Source organism: Chelonia mydas, chromosome 1, assembly GCF_015237465.2.
Source record: "Chelonia mydas isolate rCheMyd1 chromosome 1, rCheMyd1.pri.v2, whole genome shotgun sequence".
NCBI lineage: Eukaryota > Metazoa > Chordata > Testudines > Cheloniidae > Chelonia > Chelonia mydas.
The window spans coordinates 67,956,214-67,980,670 of record NC_057849.1 but is presented as its reverse complement, the minus strand read 5'-3'; the positions used below and the strand labels follow the sequence as shown (position 1 = coordinate 67,980,670).

At 45.6% G+C, this 24,457-nt stretch overlaps 1 protein-coding gene across 5 annotated transcripts in view; it reads right to left on the bottom strand.

Moving 5' to 3' along the window:
- The window catches only part of TDRD3 (tudor domain containing 3), a 301,146-nt gene that overhangs the window by 117,287 nt on the left and 159,402 nt on the right, over positions 1-24,457 (bottom strand). For all 5 annotated transcript variants that reach the window (XM_037894974.2, XM_037894990.2, XM_037894967.2 and 2 more), the window contains one exon: positions 2,389-2,530. In XM_037894974.2, coding sequence (XP_037750902.1) covers positions 2,389-2,530 — 142 coding nt within the window. The remainder of the gene's footprint in view (positions 1-2,388; positions 2,531-24,457) is intronic.

The window sequence follows — 24,457 nt, the reverse complement described above, 5'->3', positions numbered from 1 at the left end:
TGCCCATCTAGTCTGATGTCCTGTATAATGGCCATAGAACTTCCCCAAAATGATTTCTGAAGCATAGCTTTTAGACAAACATCCAATCCTGATTTTAAAATGGCCAGAAATGGAGATTCTACCACAACCCTTGGTAAATTGTTCCAATGGTTAACTACCCTTGCTGTTAAAAATTTACACTTTGTTTCCAGTCTGAACTTCTCTAGCCTCAACTTCCAGCCACTGGATCATGTTATACCTTTCTCTGCTAGACTGAAGAGCCCATTATTAAATATTTGTTCTCCATATAGGAACTTACAGCCTGTAGTAAACTCACCCCTTAACCTTCTCTTTGTTAAACTGAATAGATTGAGCTACTTGAGTCTATCACTATAAGGCATGTGTTCTAGTTCTTTAATCATTTTCTTGGATCTTCTCTGAACACTCTCCAGTTTATAAACATCATTCTTGAGTTGTGGGCACCAGAACAGGACACAGTATTCCAGCAGTGGTCACACCAGTGCCAAACACAGAGGTAAAATAACCTCTCTGTTGCTACTCCAGATTCCCCTGTTCATGCATCCCAGGATCACATTAGCCCTTTTGAACACAGCATCACACTGGGAGGTCATGTTAACCTGATTATCCAAGACGATCTCCAAATCTTTTTCAGAGTCATTCCTTTGAAGGATAGAGTCCTCCATACTGTAAGTATGGCCTACATTCTCGCATGCACTTACAGTTAGCTGTATTAAAATGCATATTGTTTGTTTGTGCACAGTTTGCCAAGAGATCCAGATTGCTCTAAATCAGTGACCTGCCCTCTTCGTTATTTACCACTCCCCACATTTGTGTCATCTGCAAACTTTCATGGAGTCATAAAAGATTAGGGTTGGAAGAGACCTCAGGAGGTCATCTAGTCCAACCCCCTGCTCAAAGCAGGATCAACCCCAACTAAATCATCCCAGCCAGGCCTTTGTCAAGCTGGGCCTGTTGATTTTATGAATGAAATTATTTTGCTGTCGGCCCCAGAGCTGAATTTTCAAGGATATTAGTGGAGCTCTACACCTGACAACCCTTACCTTTGGAATTCTCTTCTCTTTATGACACCAGATTTGGAGATGCACAGGACATGAGATTACACAATTTGATTTAGCATTTCGGACATTATTTGTATGAAGGCAGCATAGCTTAAGGATACCTACACAGTTTACAGATTATATTGATTTTTTTACAACTATTTTTCAATTACCGGAGCACAAAAAGAGATGTTAACACACATTTTCTTTATTCGTGTGTTTTTATAAGTCAAAATCATTCAAATCAATTATAATTGAGTTTGTCCAAAATACTTAAAAAAAAAAAAAACACTTCCCATACTAAGACCAAAGATAGTTTCAACAATAGCAAAGAATACTTTTGCCAAAATTAGTGTCTGTTGAAAATAATGCTCATGGGTAAGAAGCTCTTTGATTGGTTGACATATGCAATCGGTCTACATTCTGAACCATTAAATATTTAAGATAATTCAGTGAACAAATATCACTCAATGGTCCCTAAATCCATCTGGCAAAGCGACAATCTACATCATTTAGTATAACAGAAATCAATCAATAGGCTAGAACGTTGTCACAAGTCCAAAGTTTCCTACTCTGGGAATAATCATCATTGCTTTGTCTTATCATTAATATTGGAGAAGAAAATAGCCAGCCTATAACATTTTCTCCACTGATATGCTCTCCTAATTTGGCCATATTAGAGTGGAGTGAATGAAATTAAAGAAATCACAAAGATTTTTAAAAGCTCTCAACACCTTCAGTTCATCTTACGTGACTGCAGCCTTATTTATACTACTGTTGACACATAAGCAAAAATTATGTTTAAGCATAGCTGACATAAAAGTATGCTTACAGACTACAACTGAAAATCTTTTATTTTAAAATTCTGTTGCAAGAAAAAAAAAATCTATATGCACTGGTCAGGGAAACCACAACCACCATCCTGCCAATCACCACCACGCTTAAATACATTGCAACAGACAGATGGCCGCATACCTGCTTCAGGTGAAGAGAATGATTAGCTAAAAACAGCTTGCTGGCCAATATAATTTTTAACCCACATTTTAAATTTAAAATTCTGCACAATAAAAAATGAATCATTTGTTGCTCAAAAGTTTTCACTTATTTCTGCATGGGCAGCATCTGAACGGCAGCATAAAATATTACATTTAATTACAGTGATTTGGCTTTACCCATAACAATAACTTGGGCAGCGAAGTTCTAAATATTTGCATTTAAAATACTATTATTGTATAAAAACTTCTAACATTTTATTAGTCACAATTAGCTTGCAGAAGTTATATATAATTAACCTCCTGTAAGACAAGCATTCACAGTGATGCTACCTCACCCTTTGTAACTCCCACTTTTCTATAAGATGATCCACTTCACCGCCGAGAACAACAGTGTTACTGTCATCCAAAAGCAGGAATCCATTTTTCACTTCAACAATTCCTGACAGCTTGATTTTTGTTCCAGGTGGTGTGTTCAGGCTAAAAACAGAAACAAACAAACAAAATCTCAAACATTACATATAGAGATTCTACCAGACAAAACCCAACCACAGGTTACTAAATAGCAGTACGTTTAAATAGAGTGAAACAACGTTGACAGAAAACTACCTATAAATATGTTTTCTTATATAAACACAAATGATATTCAGTTACTTTTTAAATAATAATATGTCTGAACAAACCTATTTATGGAACCAAAGTCAATACTTCGCAGCTATAAAACAATTGAACCATTCTTGGAGTGGGTTGTTGGGATTAATTGGTGTTTTTTTGCAAAATTTTTGGACTGAAACAAACAATGCATAGGAAAAACTATCAAATTACTAAGATAAACAGCTACAAAATCACCCTTGCAAAGTATTAAATAATAAGAAATACAATAAATAAAACACAGTATTAGGATTGCATGTTTTAAAGTAAATTTGATGTTTAGGAAAGACTCCAGATTAACAACCCGGAAAAGTGAATTGATCTCTTTATCTACACAACAGTTACAGCACAAGGAATGGTAATACAAACTTTCCCGCACTCCCCTGACATGTATGTCCCTGAACTCTGTTCTGCAGATAACAATTCTTTCAGGGAACAGTCTCCATGCCTGTTCAGTCTTTGACTTCTCTGCTTAAGTGCCAAGAAAGGTACTAATAAATGCCAATTTTGATGGCAGTTTTTTGTTATGTGGAACTCGTCCATTAGTGATTTTTGGATTGAAACACCTACTCATTTCACATAAGCCACTCATCAGCTGTCAGATGATAATGACTTCTCAGCAATTACCAAGCATGCCAAATTCAAGCCAGCTACATAGAGGCAACTCCGCATCCCCAGCCACCAATACTCATTTCCCCAAGCCAACCATAGGATATTTTGTTACTAATTCATTATTTTATTTCAGACCTATTGCCCTACGGCTTTATACATGCAATTTTTATTAGCAGTGGGCTACTATGGAAAAAAAACCTGCCTTGTGACCGAAAATCTAAAAAATAAAATCATCAGGTTCCACTATAATTAAAACAGAGTATACCAGGCTGCAAAGAATTCTGTTGTGAAATAATATCCAATAAATACAAGTCACAACTACTTTAAGTAATGCAAACAAAAACCAAGTTCTATGGGGTGGACTGCACATGTACAACAGTATAACCAGTGCACAGGTGGAATACTTTGGACTAGATTGCGAGCCTGAAATTTGTTTTTCAAAGAAACTGGACAATCAGCTACAATTATTAGCCAGCTATAAATTCACATGTTCCCTGGCACTAGCTTTAATGATCAGCTTGCATAATAAGATCAGTGCTTGGGTCAGAGCTACTTTTCTTGTCTCTCCTTTTCCTGAGTCACTACCAGTTTCCCTAAACGTTACCACACAGAGGCACTCTGGAGAGAAGTTTAGGGTGGCTTTATGCAGACACAAGGGGAGTATGACAAAGTAAATATTGTTTAAATAACAATGGCTCTTCAGCAGCACAGGTTACATTAACAGTTACTTCAGTAGAGGAAGAAGAAAGCCCATAGTGGATTCTTGGTACTATTAAGTGTAGCTACTGAGGCTTTGCTTATATTGTATGCTAACAGAATACTGCAGTAGATCCACTGGCATACAGAATGGATAACAGATTTGAGATTTCAAGCTTTTATTGCAAATAAATACAGAGCATTTACCAGATCTACTAGACTGAAATTGGAAAAAGTACCTAACTTCATATACTGTTTTATTAAGGTATTTGCCACATGCAAGTGCAAATGACAACAAATGTCAGACTTCTTTTTTTTTTTAAAGTAGTACAATACCAATCAACTTCTGTTGCTGGCATCCTTTCATCTGTGAGACACGGTGGGAATTGCAGCCTATGATGTAGATGGTTTGCAATGTCTCATGTGACTGAATAGGCCAAGCCGAGATTTGCATGATCTTTGGCAGTTACTGTAAATGTATACATCTTAGTTGGGAGCTGCTTGCTTCCTACTGGCTCTTTTCTCCTCAAGCTGTAGGAGCCAGCTCCCAACATGGACTTTGATACCCTGACGGAGACGATGGCGCCACTTGTTACAATCACTTGCCAAGATTTCCCATTAGTCAGGATCAATTTCAAATTCCTTCATATCTCACTTGCATATGTCTTTATAGCAAAGCTTGGGATGTCCTGTTCTTGTTCCCTCTGATAGCTCCTCGTAGATCTCGTCCTTGGGTATGCATCCACCTTCCAACCTACTCAGATGGCCCAGCCAGCGCAGTCGTCTTCGCTTGAGCAGGGCTGTCACAGTTGGTAAATTTGCCCTTTGAAGATCCTCTGCATTGGTGACTTTATCTTGCCATTTGGTGTTGAGTATGCAGCATAAACAGCATAAGTGGAAACTGTTCAACCTTTTCTCCTGATGAGCATAAATTGTCCATGTTTCCTGACCATACATGAGAGTGCTGATGACGCAAGCTTGGTATACTAGCATTTGGGTCTTGATGGTAAGGTTTGATTTGTTCCATGCTCTTTTAGTTAGTCTGCTAAAGATGATGGCAGCCTTTCCAATGAGAACATTTAGTTCTTTATCCAATGAGAGGTTGGTAGTCACTGTACAACCTAAATAGCTGAACTTTTGGACTACTTCTAGCTGGTTTGCACTTAAGGTAATTGAAGGATCTTGTGGAACCCCCTGTCCTACTACAACTGTTTTCTTGATGCTGATGGCAAGAGCAAATGTCTGACAGGTACTTGAAAGGCGGTCCATGAGTTCTTGTAATAGATCTTCATTGTGGGCTATGAGGGCAGCAACATCAGCTAATAGAAGTTCCCTGATTAGCACCTTTTTGACTTTGGTCTTTGACTTAAGTTGGGACAGGTTGAATAGTTTCTCATCTGATCTTGTGTGAAGATCTTCAAAAAGAAAAGGAGTACTTGTGGCACCTTAGAGACTAACAAATTTATTTGAGCATAAGCTTTCGTGAGCTACAGCTCTGATGAAGTGAGCTGTAGCTCACGAAAGCTTATGCTCAAATAAATTTGTTAGTCTCTAAGGTGCCACAAGTACTCTTTTTTTTTTTTTTTGCGACTACAGACTAACACGGCTGCTACTCTTAGTGCCGAATACTTTAGTTAGGTCCACAAAGGCTATGTACAATGGTTGGTTTTGCTCTCTGCACGTTTCTTGGAGTTGACGCAGAGAAAATATCATGTCTATAGTTGATCTTCCAGCCCTGAATCGGCACTGTGATTTAGGGTAGACACAATTCACCAGCTGTTGTAGGCGCACTAAGATGACTTTTGCAAAAGCTTTTCCTGCTAAGCGTAGTAGCAGGATACCCCTGTAGTTGTTGCAGTCACCCTTTTCACCTTTATTTTTATACAAAGTGATGATGTTTGCATTGCGCATCTCTTGTGGTCCCCTCTCCCTCTTTCCAGCACTTAAGTAGCAGCTGATAAAGATATGGTAATAGGGTGTCTTTCCTGCACTTGAGGATTTCCGCTGGGATGCCTTCTTTTTCAGGAGCCTTGCCAATTGATAGCAAATCAACGGCCTTGCTTAGCTCTTCCACAGTGGGCTCCACATCTAGCTCTAGCATACCCTGAGAGTTGGTATTTGATCCAGTGATTTGCGGGTGATGTTTCTTTCCTGTGCATATAGCTCTAAATAGCATTCAACCCAATGAGACAACTGCTTGCTTTTATCTGTAATGATTTCACCACTGTGCAATTTGAGAAGGGCAACCTTGTTGACAGCAGGACCTAGAGCTTTCCTCAGGCCATCATACATGACTTTGAGGTTTCCTATATCTGAGGCTATCTGTATCTCTTCACAGAACTTGATCCAGTTAGGATTTGCACAGCATCTGCTTGCTTGTTGTATCTCGGTTTTTGCATGTGGAAGTCTCACTTTGGTATACTCTGTTGGCTTCCTGTTGTGATCCAGATAGGCTGTGTTCTTAATGTTGATGAGAGCTAATAGTTCTGCTTCATTTTCTTCAAACTGGTCATTTTTGATGGTCTCTTATCCCTAAATGTAGCTAAAGCTGTTTCATGGATTGTTATTCTTAAATCTTCCCAAAAATTCCCCTGCCTTCTCTGGTAATGACTTCCCATGCATGCTAAGTTCACAAACTCCTGGCATTTCCTCTGGTTTTCAGAGTTAATAGCATTGATCTTGGGCTTGCTCCTAGGTTTTTCTCTATGTAGTTTCCTGGCTGTAATCTTCACTGCTAATAATCAAGGAGTGTTCAGTGTCACAATCAGTGCTGCGGAACATGCGAGTGTTCTGCACTAAGGGTAGGTCTTTTCTCCTGATGATAACAAAGTCTAATGGGTGCCACTGGCCTGACCGTGGAAGTCGCCATGACAGTTTGTGGCAATCTTTTCCTGTAAATTATGAATTAGTAATGCACATTTGGATTTGGGCGCAGAATTCAAGAAGTCGTTGGCTGTTCTCATTCAACTTGCCAATGCCAAAATGTCCTAGGCAATCTGGCCATGAGTTGTTGTCTGCACCGACTCTTAGTCCTGGTCTACACTACGAGGTTAGGTTGAATTTAGCCGTGTTCAGTCTATTTAAAATGACTGCCCCATTCTGTTGACCTAAGGGGCTCTTAAAATCGACTTCTGTACTCCTCCCCGATGAGGGGAGTAGAGCTAAAATTGACCTTGCTGGGTCGAATTTGGGGTAATGCAGACGCAAATCAACGGTACTGGCCTCTGGGAGCTATTCCAGGTGCTCCATTGTGACTGCTCTAGACAACAGTTTGAACTCCAATGCACTAGCCAGGTACACAGGAAATGCCCCGGGATCTTTTGAGTTTCATTTCCTGTTTGGTCAGCATGGCGAACTCAGCAGAACAGGTGACCATGCAGTCCCCCCAGAATCGTAACGTGTAGAATGTTTCTACGCTCCCCCTATCATCTCCATCCCTGAGGTTATCGCAGATTAGAAGGTGAAAAAAAAACGCACTCGCAATGATATGTTTTCCGAGCTCATGCAGTCCTCCTGCACTGATAGGGCACAGCTTAATGCATGGAAGCATTCAGTGGCAGATGCCAGGAAAGAATTAAGTGAGCGCGAAGAGCGGAGGCAGGACGCAATACTCAGGCTAATGGGGGAGCAAATGGACATGATGAAGCGTCTGTTGGAGCTGCAGGAAAGCCAACAAGAGCACAGAACCCCACTGCATCCACCGTATAACCGCCTACCCTCCTCCCCATGTTCCATAGCCTCCTCACCCAGATGCCCAAGAACACGCCGGGGGAGGGGGGAGGAGGGGGGAGGGAGGGGGAGGCTCCGGGCACCCAGCCACTCCACTCCAGAGGATGGCCCAAGCAACAGAAGGCTGTCATTCAAACAATTTGATTTTTAGTGTGGCTACAATAAGCAATGTGGCCTTGTCCTTCCCTCCTCCCCCACCACACCCCGGCTACCTTGTCCGTTATCTGATTCTTTTTAATTACTAAAGAAAGAATACATAGTTTCAAAACAATAGTTACTTTATTTCGAAGGGTGGAGGGTGGCTGGCTTACAGGGAATTAAAATCAACAAAGGGAGCGGATTTGCATCAAGGAGAAACACACACAGGTGTCACACCGAAGCCTGGCCAGTCATGAAACTGGTTTTCAAAGCCACTCTGATCCGCAGCGTGCCTTGCTGTGCTCTTCTAATTGCCCTGGTGTCTGGCTGCTCAAAATCGGACGCCAGGCAATTTGCCTCAACCGCCCACCCCGCCATAAACATCTCTCCCTTACTCTCACAGATCTTATGGAGCACATAGCAAGCAGCAGTAACAATGGGCATGTTGGTTACGCTGACGTCTGACCAACAGAGCCAGCGAGCTTTTAAAGGTCCAAAGGCATATTCTATCACCTTTCTGCACTTGCTCAGCCTATAGCTGAACTGCTCCTTACTACTGTCCAGGCTTCGTGAGCCATGGGAGCTAGAGGTAGGCTGCGGTAGGTGTGACTGCGCGGTGCTACCGGCTGGGAGAGCAGCCTGAGGCAGAAGCCTCCAGCTCACAGGAGAGCAGAGTTGCAGTAGAAGCGGTGGAGCCGTACACCATGCCCTGGAGGTTGCTAGGAGCCCGGCAGGGAAGACGTTCCCAGAACCCCCGGCCAAGCTACATGACGGCTACCAATCCTACTACACCATCTGCTGCAGAGTTGCAGTGGAAGCGGTGGAGCCATACACCATGGACTAGGACGGCTAGCAGCCCTATTGCACCATCTGCTGTGAAGGCATCCAGGAGCTGCTGCTGAGTAGGAATGCCAGCTGCTGCAGGTGCCTCTGTGTCGAATGCTTGAAGGTCCTGGTAGGGCAAGGCACCTCGGCCAAAGCAAAAGAGCAAGAGCCTTGTAGCTGTTACATGTGTCAACCACAGAAATGCTACGGGGTGTTACAGCGCCCACTGGACTGGAATGTACGGCTGCAAGACTTCACCAGTGACAAAGGACAGGAATATGATGCACCTAAAATCTAAAAAGGCCCACACATTTCCCAGAGTACTACCCTTGATAACAGAACGTCAATGATCGCATTGGCTACTTGGATCACAGCAGTCCCAACAGTAGATTTGCCACAAAAGCAGCAGTGATGGTGAGCTGAGCGGGCTCCATGCTTGCAGTGGTATGGCGTCTGCCTGGGTAACCCAGGAAAAAAGGGGCGAAACGATTGTCTGCCGTTGCTTTCACGGACGGACGGGCGACTGACTACATGTACCCAAAACCACCCGTGACAATGTTTTTGCCCCATCAGGCATTGGGAGCTTAACCCAGAATTCCAATGGGTGGCGGAGACTGCAGGAACTGGGATAGCTACCGACAGTGCACCGCTCTGTAAGTCAATGCTAGCCACGGTCATGAGGACGCACTCTGATGACTTAATGCGCTTAGTGTGGACATACAGAATCGACTGTATAAAATCGAACTCTATAAAATCAACCTAATTTTGTAGTGTAGACATACCCTTGGATTAAAGTTACCAAGGAGGAAAAGTTGCTCAGCTAATGGTATTCTTTTGACAACTTGATGCAAAGAGTTGTAAAAGGTATCCTTCTCCTCTGGGCTAGATTTGAGTGTTGGTGCACAGGCACTAATGATGTTCACAGAGCCGATGGTCATCTGAAGTTTAAGTGAGATGATACGCTCTGACTTCCCAATGGGTATTTCTAGAAGCTTTACCCATTTGTTTCCCACAGCAAAACCAAAACTGTGCAGACGATTTTCTTCGCTGCTGTTACCTTGCCAACAGAAGTGTAACTGGCTTCTTAGGATCTGCAAGTCAGAACGAGGAGTAATGGTCTCAAGTTGCAGTGCGGGAGGCTTAGGTTGAATATTAGGGAAAACTTTTTCACTAGGAGGGTGGTGAAGCACTGGAATGGGTTATCTAGGGAGGTGGTGGAATCTCCTTCCTTAGAGGTTTTTAAGGTCACGATTGACAAAGCCCTGGCTGGGATGATTCAGTTGGGGATTGGTCCTGCTTTGAGCAGGCGGTTGGACTAGATGACCTCCTGAGGTCCCTTCCAACCCTGATATTCTATGATTCTAAGCCTTGTTTCCTGAAGTGCTGCAATGTCAACAATGAGTTTGTACAGCTCACGATGTATCAAAGATGACTTCCATATGCTGCTTGTATATTGTAGGTCATCATCGCGAATCCCAGACACATGGTCCTGACATTCCAGCTACCAAGCTGGAAAGTTCTTGGTTTCTTATTTTTGTCAGGTGCAAGGTTTCCGTCTGCTGGAACTTTTGGGTCTAGGCCCACACACCCCATGAGGCAGGCAGACTGTGGCAGGTCAGCACCAAACTGTCTGGGGGCTGCCTGGCTTTGTGGCGGGCGGTGGCCGACCAATGGAACACAGTTATCCCTCCCATGGTCGAAGGTGACCCATGTACACCAATCAAGCCAGAACTTATAACCCGTAACTGCCACCTTCGGTGTTGTGTCCACGTTACCAGCAAGGATCATAGAAGCATAGATTTTAAGGTCAGAAGGGACCATTATGATCATCTAGTCTTACCTTCTGCATAACGCAGGCCACAGAATCTTACCCACCAACTCCTGTAACAAACCCCGGGGAGGGATAGCTCAGTGGTTTGAGCATTGGGCTGCTAAATCCAGGATTGTGAGTTCAATCCTTGAGGGGGCCATTTAGGGATCTGGGGCAAAAATTGGGGATTAGTCCTGCATTGAGCACAGGGTTGGACTAGATGACCTTCTAAGGTACCTTCCAACCCTGATATTCTATGATTCTATGAACATATGTCTGAGCTACTGAAGTCCTGAACTCGTGGTTTAAAAACTTCAAGGTGCAGAGAATCCTCCAGCAAGTGACCTGTGTCCCAAGCTGAAGGCGAAAAAACCCCTGGGCCTCTGCCAATCTGCCCTGGAGGAAAATTCCTTCCCAACCCCAAATATAGCGATCAGCTAAACCCTGAGCATGTGGGCAAGACTCACCAGCCAGACACCCAGGAAAGAGTTCTGTGCAGTAACTCAGATCCTACCCCATCTAACATCCCATTACAGGCCATTGGGCATATCTACCGCTATTAGTCGAAAATCAAATAATTGCCAAAATTAGGCTATCCCATCATATCATCTCCTCCATAAACTGATCAAGCTTAGTCTTGAAGCCAGATGTGTCTTTTGCCCCCACTGCTTCCCTTGGAAGACTGTTCCAGAACTTCACTCCTCTGATGGTTAGAAACCTTCATCTAATTTCAAGTCTAAATTTCCTGATGGACAGTTTATATCCATTTGTTCTTGTGTCCACATTGGTGCTGAGCTTAAATAATTCTTCTCCTTCCGTGGTATTTATGCCTCTGATATATTTATAGAGAGCAATCATATCTCCACTCAACCTTCTTTTGGTTAGGCTAAACAAGCCAAGCTCTTTGAGTCTCCCTTCATAAGACAGGTTTTCCATTTCTCGGATCATCCTAGTAGCTCTTCTCTGTACCTGTTCCAGTTTGAATTCATCCTTCTTAAACATGGGAGACCAGAACTGCACACAATATTCCAGATGAGGTCTCACCAGTGCCTTGTATAACGGTACTAAAACCTCCTTACCTCTACTGGAAATACTTTGCCTGATGCATCCCAAGACCGCATTAGCGTTTTTCACGGCCATATCACATTAGCGGCTCATAGTCATCCTGTGATCAACCAATACTCCGAGGTCTTTCTCCTCCTCCGTTACTTCTAATTGATGCACCCCCAGTTTATAACAAAAATTCTTGTTATTAATCCCTAAATGCATAACCTTACACTTCTCACTATTAAATTTCATCCTATTACTATTACTCCAGTTTACGAGGTCATCCAGATCCTCCTGTATGATATCCCGGTCCTTCTCTAAATTGGCAATACCTCCCAGCTTTGTATCATCCGCAAACTTTATTAGCACACTCCCACTTTTTGTGCCAAGGTCAGGAATAAAAAGATTAAATAAGATTGGTCCCAAAACCGATCCTTGAGGAACTCCACTAGTAACCTCCTTCCAGCTTGACAGTTCACCTTTCATTGTGACCTGCTGTAGTCTCCCCTTTAACCAGTTCCTTATCCACCTTTCAATTTCCATATTGATCCCCATCTTTTCCAATTTAGCTAATAATTCTCCATATGGAAGAAATGTATCAAATGCCTTACTGAAATCTAGGTAAATTAGATCCACTGCGTTCCCTTTGTCTAAAAAATCTGTTACCTTCTGAAAAAAAGAGATCAGGTTGGTTTGACACTATCTACCTTTTGTAAAGCCATGTTGTATTTTGTCCCAATTACCATTTACCTCAATGTCCTTAACTACTTTCCCCTTCAAAATTTTTTCCAAGACCTTGCATACTACAGATGTCAAACTAGCAGGCCTGTATTTACCTGGATCACGTTTTTTACCTTTCTTAAAAATTGGAACTATGTTAGCAATTCTCCAGCCATACGGTACAACCCCTGAGTTTACAGATTGATTATAAATTCTTGCTAATGGGTTTGCAATTTCATGTCCCAGTTCCTTTAATATTCTTGGATGAAGATTATCCGGGCCCTGCAATTTAGTCCCATTAAGCTGTTTGAGTTTGGCTTCTACCTCGGATGTGGTAATATCTACCTCCATATCCTCATTCCCATTTGTTGTCCTACCATTATCCCTAAGCTCCTCATTAAAGACTGAGGCAAAGTATTTGTTTAGATTGGGCCATGCCTAGATTATCCTTAACCTCCACTCCATCCTCAGTGTTAAGTGGTCCCACTTCTTTTTTCTTTGTTTTCTTCTTACTTATATGGCTATAGAATCTTTTACTATTGCTTTTAATTCCCTTTGCAAGGTCCAACTCTACATGGCTTTTAGCCTTTCTAACTTTATCCCTACATGTTCTGACCTCGGTAAGGTAGCTTTCCTTGCTAATCCCTCCCATCTTTCACTCCTTGTAGGCTTTCTGCTTTTTCTTAATCACCTCTCTGAGATGCTTGCTCATCCAGCTTGGTCTACAACTCCTGCCTATGAATTTTTTCCCCTCTCCATGTGATGTGGCTGCAATAGCCTGGGCAGTTGATATGGAGGTGCTGCTTTGCCCATGTGTCAGCATCCCTCTCTTAACTTCGCTGGTTTGGACCAAAGGAAGGATGGGAGTCGATACATTTGGAACCAGCTACGCTGCAGGAGTTGCCAAAGCAGAGGAAATCTTCCATTGGCTGCCTTTCGGGGCTCCTCTCCTAGACTGGTTATCAGCCTCAGCTGAAGGACCCAAATTGGCAAAAACACTGAGTGAATTTGCTTGTCCGCCTCTTGATGGCATTTCCTCCATCAAGGGTTCCACTACCCTCCTCAGGAGCCCATCAGTCCAAAGCCATTGGCGCTTCCTGAGGTTTCTGGGTTAATTAACCACTGCCCAGCACTCGGCATTGACCAATACAGATTGTACCGCTTATGGTCATAGTGGTAGCCTGTTTTCAATCCTGACTTGGCCTATCAAGTACTCAGTTCAAATTCAAGTTCTAGAATTCCTAGAGTTAAGACTTGTGGATTATAAGGCGTTCCTTAGATTACATTTATAATCCATAACAGCATTCCTATTCCAAACACAGTTATGTGTAGCAAATCTAGCCTAAATCTAACCTCTACTATATGAGCAACTCTGCCATGCTCCCCCATCAAAAGTCTGCCTCTCACCCACAAGGCACCTTTCCAGCAGGTTTCCCCAGGACAGCCAGTGCTACTTACACACAGATGTACTGCAGTGCACAAGCTAAACTATCTTTCCTTGGAAAGCCACCAGCACAATTAAATTGATTAGAATCATGCAATCTTGACTACTACAGCTGTTTCCACGAGTAGTAAGGCAAACCATGCGTAATCTAAGTTGTTTTGTGTACAAAAGGACAAGACAAAAATAGGAGAAAGTAGAACAGGCAGAGAAAGCAACAAAGAGAAAAAGATGCTAACAAATGAGCACTGAGCAGAGAGAATGGCAGTTCCACATTCTATCCATTAAGAACTACACGGGTCACTAAAGTTTAGAAGTTTGAGCTACCAATATTGTCTACTGGTAGATGAGCAAGTGAAATAGTGAAATAATGATTTAACCTATATTAAACCACAAATGTCAATCTTGAAATACCTAGACTTCTAGAAGCCAAGGTTTAAATCTCAATGGGGCTGACTTAGGGTATGTCTATACAGAAAAGAAAACCCCACAGTTGGCCTGTGTCAGCCAACTCAGGGGTACAGGTTGTATAGATTTCTGGGCTTGGGCTGAAGCCCAAACTCTGGGACCCTCCCACCACACAGGATCCTAGAGTCCAGGCTCCAGCCCGAACCTGTAAGTCTACACAGGCAGTGAAATAGCCCCATAGCCCAAGCCCCGCAAACCGGAGTCGGCTGACATGGGCCAGCTGCAGGGGTTTTTTTTTGCTGTGCAAACAAAATCTCGGTCACTCATCATCTAAGGGAAATTAATTGAAGTATACCTAGTTTACTAGATATACAGTGGCAGGAAGCTTTCAAGAGACCTTAAAAATAAAAATAAAAAATAAAGAGACCTTTTCAAGAGTCTCTTGTCTGTTACTTGCCTCCTTGTGTCCTTAGTAAAAAGTTACCCTAACATAGGCACCCAGTTGGGCAGCGTACTGGCTGTTTGTTGACCCCTCCCATCCTAATTGTGGCTGCACAATTGCTCATCTCATACATAGTTTTCAAAGTTCTTTGGGATCCTTCAGTATGAAAGGTGCTGTTATATATACATATGTGTGTGTGTGTGTGAGTGTATTTATTTTACATAGATATATATAGATATAGTTACTTACCTATTCTGTAACTGTTGAACTTTGAGATATGTTGCACATATCCATTCCACTTCAGTCGTGTGCATGCCCGAAGCTGGAAATTTTTCCCAGAATGGTACCCTGCATCTGCTTATGCTCCCAGCTGAGAGTATAAAGGGCAGACCCACCCCAGCCACCCTTTGGCTCCTTAACATTGGAATCCAAAATGAACTGGACTCTGAAGCATTGTGGAAGGAGGACATATCATGAAAGGGACACATGCAACACATCTCAAAGAATAATAGTTACAAAACACACAAGTAGCCTTTTCTTCTTCTGCAAGTGATTGCACATGTCCATTCCATGTTAGGTGACATCAAAGTAGTTCATGACAGAGGTGGGACTTGGAGTCTATCTGAAAAAGTATTGCAGAACCACCTTTCCCAAGCTGACTCCATCCTTGGAAGCTACCGAGATATGTAATGCTTGGTGAACATTGGAACAGATGGGCAAGTAACTGCTCTGCAAATGTCAGAAATAGGGATGTTTCCTCAACAAGATATTGAAGCTCCTAGAACTATCATGGAGTCTGCTGAGAGCATTTTTGCATGAGATGTTATTTTTATAATCTCATAACACATTGTTATTAATTGTTGTAATTAAATAGAAATCCTTTGTGTGGAAACCACCTTCCCCTTCAACCTATCCGCACACAAGACTAACAACTGAGAAGATACAATTTCCCTACCCTTCTGGTCAATGGTAAGGAAAGCCACTTTAGCTGAAAGACATAAAAAAAGAATGTGAAGCCAGAGCTCAAAAGGTGAACCCATCAGAACGGATAATACCAGCTTCAAGTCTCAGGGTGGTGTTAGATAAACAGAATCTATTTCTTTATGTGGAGAAAACATTTCAGGACATCCCAGACTTTAGTCTGCAAAGAAGGAACACTTTATTCCTGAGACCAGACAGAAAAACTCTTCCTTTCGTAGTGTCAGTGTATCTAGTGGATGGTTTTATACTGTTCAATAAAATGGTCTGGACAGCCAGAGAAAATACAGTTACCTTTTTCCGTAACTGGTGTTCTTTGAGATGTGTTGGTCGTGTCCTTTCAACTTAGGTGTGTGTGCTCGCTGCATGTACTGGTGCCGGAAGTTTTTCCCTCAGCAGTATCCGTAGGGGACCAGCTCTGGCGCCCCCTGGAGTGGTGCACATCTGCTGTGGCATATAGGGCGCTGCTGACCCCCTCCACCCTCAGTTCCTTCTTGCCGGAAACTCAGACAGTGGGGGAGGGAGGATGGGTTGTGGAATGGACATGAGCAACATCTCGAAGAACACCAGTTACGGAAAAAGGTAACTGTCTTTTCTTTTTCGAGTGATTGCTCATGTTCATTTAACTTAGGTGACTCCCAGCAGTACCCCTGGAAGCAGGTAAGGAGTTCAGGAAGATGTAGATTGCAATACAGCTCTGCCGAACCCAGCATCATACCTAGCCTGTTGTGTGATGGTATAGTGGGCCATGAACATGTTTACCGAGGACCACGCCATGGCTTTACAGATGTCCTGGATCAGAACGTGTGCCAGAAATGCCGCCGAGGATGCGTGAGCTCTAGTCGAGTAGGCTCTGACTATTAGCGGTGAAGAGACTCCCGCTAACTTGTAGCAGGTCTGAATGCAAGAGCTGATGCAGTTAGAAATCCATTGCATGGACCCTGGGAGGACCTTTATCCTATCTGCTGTAGAGATGAAAAGCTGAGTCGACGTATGGAAAGGTTTTGTCTGATCTAGGTAGAAAGCCAGAGCCCTTATTACGTCCAAAACATGAAGCGCCTCTCTTCACTAGCCTCATGGGGCTTAGGGCAGAAGACCTGAAAAAAGAAGTCCTGCCCTGGAAAGCGGACACCACCTTGAGAAGGAAAGCTGGGTGGGGCCAGAGCTGGACCTTGTCCTCATATAAGACCATGTATGGCAGTTTGGAGGTCAGGGCTCGCAGCTCGGAGACTCGCCGCACCAACATCACCACCACCAGGAAACCTACCTTCCATGATAGGTGAGAGAGGGACCATGAGGCCAAAAGCTCAAAGGGCAGAGCTGTGAGCCTGGACAGAACCAAGTTGAAATCCCACTGAGGGGACGGGGATGGGACTTGAGGTAAGAGCCTCTTGAGGCCTCTAAGGAATCTGACCATCGTGTCATGGGAGAACACAGTCTGACCCTGAATTGGTGGATGAAAGCCGAAATGGCCGCCAGGTGCAACCTGATAGAGGAGTGCGCCAGACACGGTTCCTTAAATGGAGCAGGTAGTCTAAGATCGACTGCACCGAAGAACGTGAAGGGCAGATGCCCTGCTCGGCCGCCCAGCGGGAGAACCTCGTCCACTTTGCCAGATATGTCTGCCTAGTGGAGGGCTTTCTACTCTCAAGAAGAACCTTCTAGACCCCATCCAAACAGGCCCATTCATCCGGGTTCAGCCACGCAACATCCATGCCGTGAGGTGGAGGGACGTGGGGAGCAAGAGTCGGCCAAGATCCTGTGACAGCAGGTCCAATCGGTTCAGCAGGGGCCACAGAAGGATCACTGACAAGCTTGACTGCATCCCGAACCAGTGATGGTGAGGCCACACCAGAGCGATCATGATAACCTGCGCCTTGTCCCTCTTGATTTTCGCTAGGACCTTGCTGATGAGTGGAATTGGAGGGAACGCATACATCAGGCTTCCTGCCCAAAGGAGGAGGAAGGCATCGGAGAGGGAGCCCTTGCCCAGACTCTGTCTAGAACAAAACCTGTGGCACCTCCTGTTCTGCCTGGTGGTGAACAAATCCACTTGAGGAGTTCCCTACCTCGGGAAGATCATGCCAGCTACCTCTGGGTGGCGCACCCACTCATAGTGACAGAAGAAGTACCTGCTTAGGAGATCTGCTACCATGTTCCTGGCCCCTGGAAGGTGACATGCTTCTAGATAGTTTCCATGGTCAATGCAGACCTCCCAGAGATTGAATACCTCTTGGCAAAGTGCCAAGGATCATGCTCCACCTTGCCTGTTGATGTAGAACATCAAGTCTGTGCTTTCCGTGAGGATTCTGACCACTGACCAACAGGTGAGGTAGGAAGACCACTCATGCTCTGTACACCGCCCTGAGCTCTTTGACATTTATGCGTTGTATCGACTCCTCTGGGGACCACATACTTTGGGTCTGGAGGGTGCCAAGGTGCGCCCCTCATCTGAGGCGTCCAAAACCAACTCGACTGAGTGAGGAGGGCTGACAAAGGGAACTCCTCCCGGGACTTTCCCGGGGTCGATCCACCATTGCAGCGTGGTAAGTACCATCGCAGGGATGGTGACGACCTTCTCCAGGTGGTCCCTGGACTGGCAGTAGACCTTCGCTAGCCATTTCTGCAGGAGTCACATCCGGAGCCTGGCGTGGTGCACCATATCTGCACACGCCACCATGTGACCTAGTACGCGTAGGCAAACCCTGACTGTGGTCAGGGGAAAAGCAGAAACTTCCATGATGAAGTCCATCAGTACCCTGAATCTCTCCAGTGGCAGGAACGCCCTGGCACATGTCGAGTCGAGCACCGCTCCGATGTCCTCTATCCTCTGTATCGGAACTAATGTGGATTTTTTGTTGTTCACCAACAGGCCAAGGTGACGGCACGTGACTAGCAGCACCGCAACATCCCCTTGGTCCTGGAAGTGCCCTTGATGAGCCAGTCGTAGAGGTATGGGTAGATCTGGATATCCTGACGTCTGAGGTAAGCAGCCACCACCGACATGCACTTGGTAAATACCCGTGGTGCTGTCGGTAGGCCAAACGGGAAGACCATGAACTGATAGTGGTCAGGACCTATCGTGAACCAAAGGAAGCATCTGTGTCCCTCAAAGATGGCGATGTGGAAGTACGCATCTTTGAGATCGAGGGCGGCATACCAGCCTCCCGGATCCAGGGAGGGGATGATGGAAGCCAGGGAGACCATGTGGAACTTCAGTTTCGCTAAGTAGCAGTTCAAGCCCTGCAGACCTAGTATGGGCCGCAGACCGCCCTTGGCTTTGAGGATTAAAAAGCATCGGGAATAGAACCCCTTGTTCCTATACTCCACAGGAACTACCTCCACTGCAACCAGCTGTAGCAGACCCTCTACCTCCTGTATGAGAAGATTCTCGTGAGAGGGGTCGCTGAAGAGGGACGGGGAGGAGAGGTGAGAAGGGGGGTAGAAAGTAACTGAACGGTGTAACCCTGCACCACCTTATTGAGGACCTGTTGGTCCAATGTTATAGACATAAATACAGGGAGGAAGGAAGAAAGACTGTCGGCAAACAGAGGGCAGGAAGGATCCAGTGAACAGTCCGGTAGATCACCCTCGGGCATACCCTCAAAATGGATGCTTGCCAGTCTGCTTACTGCGGGTCAAGCTCGCCTGGGATGTAGACAGGGGTTGGTGGCCAGGCCAGGGTAACCCCTGGATCTTTTGTGGGGAGGTTCCCGGCGAGGGTGGCTCCCCTAGCTCTAAGGCTGCTGCAGCTTAAACCGCTTGCAGGCAGAGCCGGGGACGTACAGGTTCAGTATTTTTAGGGTTGTATGGGAATCTTTCAGGCCATGGAGCTTAACGTCCATCTGTTCCATGAACAGGGTGTGCCCATTGAAAGGGAGGTCTTGCATTGACTGCTGAGCCTCCAAGGAAAGACCAGAAAGGAGCAGCCACAAAGCCCTGTGGAATGAATTGCCGATGCCATGGTACGGGTGGCGATATCCACAGCATCCTATGCCACCTGGAGAGCTGCTCTGGCTGCAGTCAAGCCCTCATCCAGGATCGCCTGGAACTTCTTCCTAGAAGCCTCAGGAAGGGCGCTCTTGAACTTGGTCAGGGCCTGACACACATTAAAATGAGAGCCCCGAACCTGAAGCAAATACTCACCAGCAACCACACACCACACAACAAAAACACTAACCCAGGAACCTATCCTTGCAACAAAGCCCGTTGCCAACTGTGTCCACATATCTATTCAGGGGACAGCATCATAGGGCCTAATCACATCAGCCACACTATCAGAGGCTCGTTTACCTGCACATCTACCAATGTGATATATGCCATCATGTGCCAGCAATGCCCCTCTGCCATGTACATTGGCCAAACCGGACAGTTTCTACATAAAAGAATAAATGGACACAAATCAGACGTCAAGAATTATAACATTCAAAAACCAGTCGGAGAACACTTCAATCTCCTCCCTGGTCGCTCGATTACAGACCTAAAAGTCGTAATATTACAACAAAAAAACTTCAAAAACAGACTCCAACAAGAGACTGCTGAATTGGAATTAATTTGCAAACTGGACACCTTTAAATTAGGTTTGAATAAAGACTGGGAGTGGATGGGTCATTACACAAAGTAAAACTATTTTCCCATGCTTATTGCCATCCCGCCCCCTGCCACTGTTACTCTCACCTTCTTGTCAACTGTTGGAAATGGGCCATCCTGATTACCACTACAAAAGGTTTTTTTCTCCAGCTGATAATAGCTCACCTTAATTGATCACTCTCATTATAGTGTGTATGGCAACACCTATTTTTTCATGTTCTCTCTGTGTGTGTGTGTGTATATATGATCTTACTGTATTTTCCACTGCATGCATCCGATGAAGTGGGTTTTAGCCCACGAAAGCTTATGCTCAAATAAATATGTCAGTCTCTAAGATGCCACAAGTACTCCTTGTTCTTTTTATTAAAATCATAGTGCCTAGTAAGGCCTGATGGTTGGCCACCCACAACTGCAGACTGTAGGATGAGTAAACTTTACACCCAAACAAGTCCAGTCTCCTTGAGTCTTTATTCTTCGGGGTAGCCCCCGTCTCTCCCTGTGGTTGACCGCCTCTATCACTAGGGAATTGGGAGCAGTGTGGGTATAAAGATACTTGTGGCCCTTGGATGGCACAAAGTACTTGCGCTCCGCTCTTTTGGAAATTGGAGGCTCGGAGGAGGGGGTTTGCCAGAGGACATTTGTAATTTTAGCCTCATCTAGAGGCAAAGCTACCCTGGCCGGGGCCACAGGGTAGAGAACATAAAAGAGGGAGTCTGCAGGTTCCTCTAACTCCTCCACCTGGTGGCCCAGGTTCGCGGCAACCCTCTTCAGCAGCTCCTAATGCGCCTCAGCATCATCCTGGGGCACCAGTGGAGGGGGCCCCACTATGGCCTCGTCTGGTGACGACTAGGAGGAAGCAGTACCAAGGGGTCCTCCGAAACCATAGGTGGTCTGGTGGCTTGCTTGCCCACTTCCTCCTGTGCCTGCAGCCTCAGCCTCTTCGGCTGAGGGGGAAGGGAAAGGGCGGTAGCCAGTCTCTCCAAAGCTCCAAATACCGAACAGGCAGCCTGAGAGGGCTGAGTGAATCCCCATGGGTACCACTGTGTCAGCCACGGAATCTGAGGCCACGGGCTCGTCTGTGGTGCCGCTGACATAGGCTGCACCGTAGGTGCCGGAGCCTGTCCCACCGCTAGGGAACCTTGCTCCGAACCTGAGCCAGAGCCCGAGCGGTCACTCCCCTGCAAATAAAGACGGGGCTGATTTATGGCTCCGTCTCGATCGCCCCTCCTGGAGTTGGATCTGGCTGACCTTGACAAGCGTCTGGATTGGGGCCTCAGCAACAGGTGGCGCTCGGTGGATCTGCAACGGCCCTGGGCCGGCAATCTATGCCTCACACTTAGCAAGTGGTACCGGGGTGTGGAGCGGGAGCAGGAACTAGCGCAGGCTTGGCATTGTGAAGATGTAGCCGCACATGGTCACGCCGCCCTGGGGGATCAGTGATGGTCTGGGGAACATCACTGTCAGTCCCTCGACCTGTCCCTGGAGTGGTACCGGTGTCATGAAGATTCCAGTCACTGACCCTGAAACTCCTGGAGCGGGGGGTGGGAGGGCGCGTGGGCGTGCCTCCAGAGGTCTGAACCCGGTTACCGGCAAGCAGTGCCTTGAGCTTCTCTGCTCTTGTCCTAGTTCCGGAGACTGGATGGGGCTATGAAGCGTCTGCCTGTCACAGTAAGAAGCGTGTCAGCTGCAAGAGGGCGACAATTGGCAGGACATCACCGGCGACGGGGAGCGCTGCCGGAAAGGTGGAGACTGTGGTGGTGCCAACCAATGTTCCCTCTAATTTTTAACAGGCCGTGTGCGCAAAAAACTTCTTCTGTGCAAATTTTTTGACAGGCCATGTGAGCAAAAAATTTCTTCTGTGCAAATTGTTGTGCTTCTGTGTAAATTTTTGTGCACGCAGTGTTTCGCCGTGTGTGTGTGCAGGGTTTAGGATCTGTGTGCGCGCACACACGTGCACAGCTTACAGGGAACAGTGGTCCCAACGCAGGTTTACCCCAGCACCCCACGGGGGATGGAGTGGGCGGCACCGAGAGGGACATAATGTCTTGCACCACTTGAAGGGCCTCTGGCAGAGATGGCACCTGGAGCTGATGAGGACCTCCACCACTATCCGGGGTAGCCAGCGGGGAACGGGCTGAGTTATACCGCTCGACCTGAGCTGGGGCCCAGGATCCCAAAGGGGGTGAAGAGGCGCCCCAGACAGGGCCTTGGTCCACCTCAGACTTGTCCTTTCCCTTGCGAGAAGCTGGAGACCTTCCTTACCCCATCTTCCTGGGCTTCTTGGCTAAAGCCATGGAAGGAGATCAGTGCTGGCTCATAGATGGTACTGATGGGGCACTACGCACTGAGGTCACAGTGCTCAGCACCAAATCAGAGCACTGCTCTGGCATCGGGGTAAGGGCAGACTTCATCAGGAGTGCCTTCAAGCGAATGTCACGCTCCTTCTTCATCCTGGGCTTGAAGGACTTGCAGATTTTGCACTTATCCCTAATGTGACCTTCGCCCAAACACCGTAAACAATTACGTGGATCGCCAATGGGTAGGGGCCTTTTACAGCGATCACAGGATTTAAAGCCTGGGGACCGGGGCATGCCCCATCCCAAGCAAAGTCCCTTTAGGGACCTACTAAGTCTCTAATTTAACAAACAGGTTGAAATAAGTAGAGGGAAACTATGTACAGTAATATTTACAAGAGGCAAAAGAGTTAGAACAAATGAAAAATAACAGCTCTAGCTGAAGCAGCAGCAGTTCCATACACCGTCACTGGTGGCAAGAAGGAACTGAGGTTGGAAGAGGCCGGCGGCACCCTATATGCCGTGGTATACACACGTCACTCCAGGGGGTGCCAGAACCAGTCCCCTACAGATACTGCTGAGGGAACAACTTCCAGCACCAGTGCATGTGGCAAGCACTCACACCGAAGTTGAATGGACATGGGCAATCACTCCAAGAAGAGCAATTTAATTCCCTTGCCAACCACCAATCAGCATCCAAACAGTCAGGTGGAGGTTGTGAGGGTTCACAATAAGTAAATGTCTGTGATTAAACACTGGAATAGGTTTTTAAGGGAGGCTGTGGAGCCCCCATCATTGGAGATGTTTAAGAACAGTTAGACAAATGCTTCTCAGGGTGGTCTAGGTTTAGCTGGTTCTGCCTAAGTGCAGGGCGCTGGACTAGATCACCTCTGAAAGAAAGAGTCTTCTAGCCCTACATTTCTATGATTCTGTGATTCAAAAAAAACACATTTCTGACCTGAGGCAGAGTTATGGGTCACCAAAGAAAGAACCTCTGAAGGTCCAAAAAACAGTGCTGCCTTGGCAAGCATGGGCTATTAAGATCAACTGGTATGTCCCTGCTTCAATTTGAAAATCACCTTCAGAATTAAAGGTACAGGTGGGAACACAAAGTAGATTGTTCTTCCACAGGAATAGGAATGCATCCATGATGAAGCCTGGACTGTGGCCCACTCTGGATCAGAACTGATAGCATTTCCTTCTGTTCTGTTTCTTGGTGAATAGGTCTACTACTGGGATTTCCCAAGTTTGAAATATCAACATCACCTCTTCAGTTTTGAGAAACCACTAGTGGTCTATCCAGAAGGATCCACTAAGATGGTTTGCTAAGCAGTTCTGAATTGCAGGAAGGTAGAACACTGAGCATTACTGAAGCAGAAAGTCCTGGCAAAGCTGATTGGATCTGGCACCTCTTCCTCCCTACCCGTTCAAATAAAGCCTGGCCATCATATTTTACTTGAAGACTTGCATCGAACTCTCATTGATGCAGGAAGACCTGACAAACCCAATATACTGTGAAAAACTACCACATTTAAGAGTAGGGATAAGTCCTTATCGAATCAAAAGTCCTTGGACTCAGAGATCTAAGTGCACTCCGCAGCCTAATGACAATGCATCTGCGATTAGGTGATGGGAGGTGAGAAGGCAACTCCCTTGCAGATACTGGATGGATCCATCCACCCGTTCAAGGACAGAACTCTTACTGGTAACATGAATAAGCATGTGGGTGCCTTTATTGACAGTGAGTGCCTTGATTGACAATAGACAGACTTCAGTCACCCCTGTTTTCACCTCAGGTGAAGTCTAGCATGTGAGTCATGTACATGTGAGCAACCATATGCCCCTAGTGTGTCAGGCAATCTCTTGCAGTAGTCGGAAAGTGAGCCTGAAGAGTGATGTGCAAGTCCAATCACCAATCTTTGAGGGGGTCAACAAGCATGCAGACAAAGGAGATCCAGTGGATATAAAGAAAAGGAGTACTTGTGGCACCTTAGAGACTAACCAGTTTATTTGAGCATGAGCTTTC